Below are 4,452 nucleotides of genomic sequence, written 5' to 3' on the forward strand. Positions count from 1 at the left end.
CTGTCTGTCTGTCTGTCTGTCTGTCTGTCTGTCTGTCTGCCTGTCTGTCTGTCTGTCTGTCTGTCTGTCTCACATTCGTCACATTCTAAACCTGAATAAAAAGATTTATAATTTGACAGTTTGATTCCCAACGAAACACTGAAGACGCCACAAACCCGTGGAGGAAACATTCGAAGATGTGGAATGTTTGTAGCAGGTTTGAAAATGTGAGAGCTGATATACATGATAACACACACAGAACAGGGCGTCTGTGATGACCAGAAGAACTTTTGGACTCGGGAGAACCCGATCCTTTTGGAACTGTCTATTGTTATTGAAATAAAACTGAGTGGGCGAGACGCCGCGGCCGTGTCTTTAGGTTTGGGTCAGAACTCCACCGACAGACCGGTGGTGGTTCTGGTGGTTCTTTTCTGTGGTACCGGGTCATAAACCCAGATACCATTTTAGACTAACTTCACCTGACTCTTTAGTTTTATTTTGGTAATACTGTAAAACTCATTTCTATTACTTATGTTTGTTTTTATACTATCAAGTTCTTCCAAAAGAAAAGGAACATTCTTCCAATTATTATTTTTTATCTCTTTCTGCTGATGGAATTTCACATGTAGCAGAAATACTTTTTGGTAAAGTTGTAGAAACATTGATATTTTTTAATACATATACATTTATTTATTTGAGATAAATACTTTATGCTCAGAAAAAGATGAAGACATTTTATCTGTGAAACTCTGAACTGTCCAATGACCTGAATGAGGTCAGACAACTGTCATCTACATGCAGTGTTCATCATTTCTTAAAGCTTTTTGAATATCTAGTCCTGCTTTGGTTAGTTATTTCCTGACAAATGTTGACTGAGCTGATTTGTTTTCCAGTCTCCTCCTGGCAGTTCTGATGTCCCTGTAACACTACAGTAAACAGGCTCCATGTTCTGATTACAGCAGGGTTCAGTCAGAACCAGTCTGTCGGTGAACTCCTGCAGTCGGCCTCAGAACATCAACAGAACTCTCACCTCGTCACAGCCGGAACATCTGGGCCACACCGACTGACAGTAGTGTCGTCCACACAGCAGCTTCTGGCTGGACCAGAAGTAGACCAGGTCCACCAGACTCTGGCTGCACTCTGAGCACCTGAAGCAGGTGGGATGCCACAGGGCGCCATGGTAACCGGCACGCTCGGCGTAGACAACTGGACTCTCCTTGGCTACCTCTGCTTTACAGCCAGTACAGCGCTAGAGGAGGAAACGGGAACGTTAGAAACTATTCCTGCATTTCAACACATTCAGGCTGAAGGAAAACAGCAAATGATGACGTCGCATTATTGACATTTTTCCTACTTTAACCGTGTGGTTTAAGCTCAGATGATCATGTCAATGATGGAGAAGAAAACATAATAAGCTTTGACGTAACACAAACATCTGATGTTGGTAATAAATCATTTGAAAATGTTAAAACAGGACCTGAAACAAAACGAACCACATTAATAATGCAGATCACCACTTCCATACAGACCTGTGTCCCGCGTTAACACCCAGACCGCACGGATTAAGGTCAGAAGGACTTTACTAAGGGAATGTAAAAGTGACAGAGAAGAAGTTCTCTGTTTCTCATTCCTTCTTACTCCAGGTGACCTGCTGCTGATGTCACCGTTGACGAAGCAATGACACATTTAGGGCTTTTGGAGAGACGCTGTCAGACCGGCTTCTCTAACGGACAGTCAGGTGAGTTGGAGCTGTTTGCAGCAGCGGTCTCTGCTGGGTTTTCCATGCTGCCGCAGCTGTTTCAACCAGGAACTTCAGTGGCCTATCCTTGCAGTGACGGGTGTAGATCAGGGGTCACCAGCCAGGTGCCCTCAGGTCTCTTCCAAATGTAGCACAACTCACATTTTTTTTAAAATGACACTTGCATTTACATAGATTTAAAAATTAAAACGTCTTAAAAATGTGTTGTTGATACATGAACATTAGATAAGTTTAGGTGACCTTTGTCCTACTCCAGTTCAGTGATCATTAATTTAGTTAAAAATGCTGCAGATCTGGTCATTAGTTCAAAATGTGACAATATTTGTTTAATAATGTGTAAGTTGATTTTTCTTTAACATTACATAGTTGATAAACATGGAACAACATAGTGAAAATAAGACATTTTTCTCATGAAATGTAGTGATGTTAGTGATGTTCTGAAAATGTAACAATTACTGAGATTAATAAAGTGTTGAATATTGATTTCTGTTTCCTAGCTTGTTGTCATTGTTGATAATTATGGTGAGAATCAGTGTCTTCACACAGAGGAGGATCATAGATACATTTTGAGTTTCGTACTTTTTCACCAAATAGTAGTTGTTGGATGTTCCATAAACTCTCATCTCCACTCACATATTCAGTCATGCCGTCTGTTCCATTGGAGCCCTCGGCGGCGGCGGCGCTGGCAGACGTGTGGCCCTGTTGCTGCCCAGACTCCTTTACCGTCCTCAGGAGAACGGCTTCCTTCAGAGCTGCAGACTCACCAGGTAAGGCCACCTCCCCCACCCCCAGCACTTCCTGCTTGTACTGCTTCACAAACAGCAGCATGGTTGATATCTGCAGAGGAGCACAGTGTTACATATCTTCTTTGGACCCAAAGAGGCTTCAGGAGAAGGCCTTCACCTCCTCCTCACTGGCCAGACTCGGACACTTCATGGGGTCGTGATCGTACGCTGGCAGCTGATGGAGGAGCTGCCGGCGCCGCTGCAGGGATCCGGCGCTCCCGGAGACGGGCCGAAGGCTTTCCGGTAGGAGCTCCATGTACTGCATGGCCTGGGGAGAGGACAAACCGGGAACTCGGTTTCAGGTCATGTTGGAGTCGTTTGTTTTGGAGCAAACATCACTTTCCCGCTCAAAAGAGTCTGTCTATAGAAACGTTTTGAGTCGGAGGAACTCCCTCTGCAGCTGACAGTACAACGGTTTCATCATTTTCATTGAGACGTGTTGTAGAGCTGCACTGTGGTGCAGTGGTTAGCACCTTCACCTCACAGTGAGACGGTTCTGGTTTGAATCCCGGCTGGACCCTTTCAGTGCAGAGTTTGCAGGTTCTCCTGGTGCATGTGAGGATTTTCTCCAGGCTGTCTGGCTTCCTCTCAGACGTCAAAAATATCCTTTTCAGGTTAATTGATTATTTTTTTCTGGCTCACGAGCGGACATGTGTATTCAGCTGTCTTCACCTTCTAACCACTTTAACCGTGACTTATCACAGAATTACTGCAAAACAAGTAGTAATTCTGCAAGAGAGAGCTGACCATGAGCCTGAAGCAAAACCAGGACACTTCTGACATTTCAGACATCAGAAGAACAAGAGCTCCAAGCTAAGCTAACTCCACTGATGGAACTGGAGTCAAAGCAAACATCTCTGTTACAACTCGTGGAGGAGATCCACCGGGACAGAGCGAGGAATGAACAACATGAAAATCGACTTGACCTGCAGACAGAGTGGAGGACACTGAACAACAACCAAGAATGAATCATGTCATTCTGACTGGATTCAAAATCTGAGCTAATGCTGACACAGAGGCTAACGGGGCTGCTGCTCGGCCTGCAGACGAGATTGTGGAAACCCAAGTTAAAACATTTGTCACGTCTAAAGGGATTTCCTGGATCTGGATGCCATCAAGTTCTGGCGACTGCTTCCCGGGAGAAATGAGACGGATAAACCAGCGATTCTTATCAGTCATGAAAGACAGCTCTGATGAAGGAAAGGGAAAACCTAAAAGGTTCAGCTGTTTATCTGGACGAACATTTAATAAAATCCAAAGCAGAAAGGACTCAGCACGCCAGGCACCTTTGCCGGCGCGGTCAGATCCAGAACACCTGAGTATCTGGCAGCAGGATGTTTGTCAAACCACTCAGTCCACCGGACCGGCCTGAGGTACTGATCAATGGCATGGATGGATGGATGATGGAGGTTGATGGATGGATGATGGAGGTTGATGGGTGGATGATGGATGGATGATGGATGGATGATGGATGGATGGATGATGGATGGATGATGGATCAATGGATGGTTGATGGATGGATGGATGATGGATGGGTGGATGATGGATGGATGATGGATGGTTGGATGGATGGATGATGGATGGATGATGGAGGTTGATGGATGATGGATGGATGGTGGATGGATGATGGATGGATGATGGATGGATGATGGATGGATGGATGGTGGATGGATGATGGATGGATGATGGATGGATGATGGATCAATGGATGGTTGATGGATGGATGGATGATGGAGGTTGATGGATGGATGATGGGTGGATGATGGATGGATGATGGGTAGATGGATGGATGATGGATGGATAGATGGATGATGGATGGATGATGAATGAATGGTGGATGGATGATGGATGGATGATGAATGGATGACGGATGGATGATGGATGGATGATGGATGATAGATGGATGGATGGTGGATGGATGATAGATGG

General features: G+C 45.0%; 1 protein-coding gene across 2 annotated transcripts in view; it reads right to left on the minus strand.

Annotated features, from left to right (window-relative positions):
* Window positions 1-4,452, minus strand: part of lmcd1 (LIM and cysteine-rich domains 1) — a 19,949-nt gene that overhangs the window by 3,979 nt on the left and 11,518 nt on the right. For both annotated transcript variants that reach the window (XR_004947972.1, XM_024269696.2), the window contains exons 4-6: window positions 2,642-2,791; window positions 2,372-2,575; window positions 1,010-1,228 (exon numbers count right to left, since the gene is read on the minus strand). Coding sequence is in view for 1 of the 2 variants with exons in the window: in XM_024269696.2 (XP_024125464.1) it covers window positions 1,010-1,228; window positions 2,372-2,575; window positions 2,642-2,791 (573 nt within the window). In the remaining variant the exon portion in view is untranslated. The remainder of the gene's footprint in view (window positions 1-1,009; window positions 1,229-2,371; window positions 2,576-2,641; window positions 2,792-4,452) is intronic.

Source organism: Oryzias melastigma, linkage group LG5 (genome assembly GCF_002922805.2).
Source record: "Oryzias melastigma strain HK-1 linkage group LG5, ASM292280v2, whole genome shotgun sequence".
Lineage (NCBI taxonomy): Eukaryota > Metazoa > Chordata > Actinopteri > Beloniformes > Adrianichthyidae > Oryzias > Oryzias melastigma.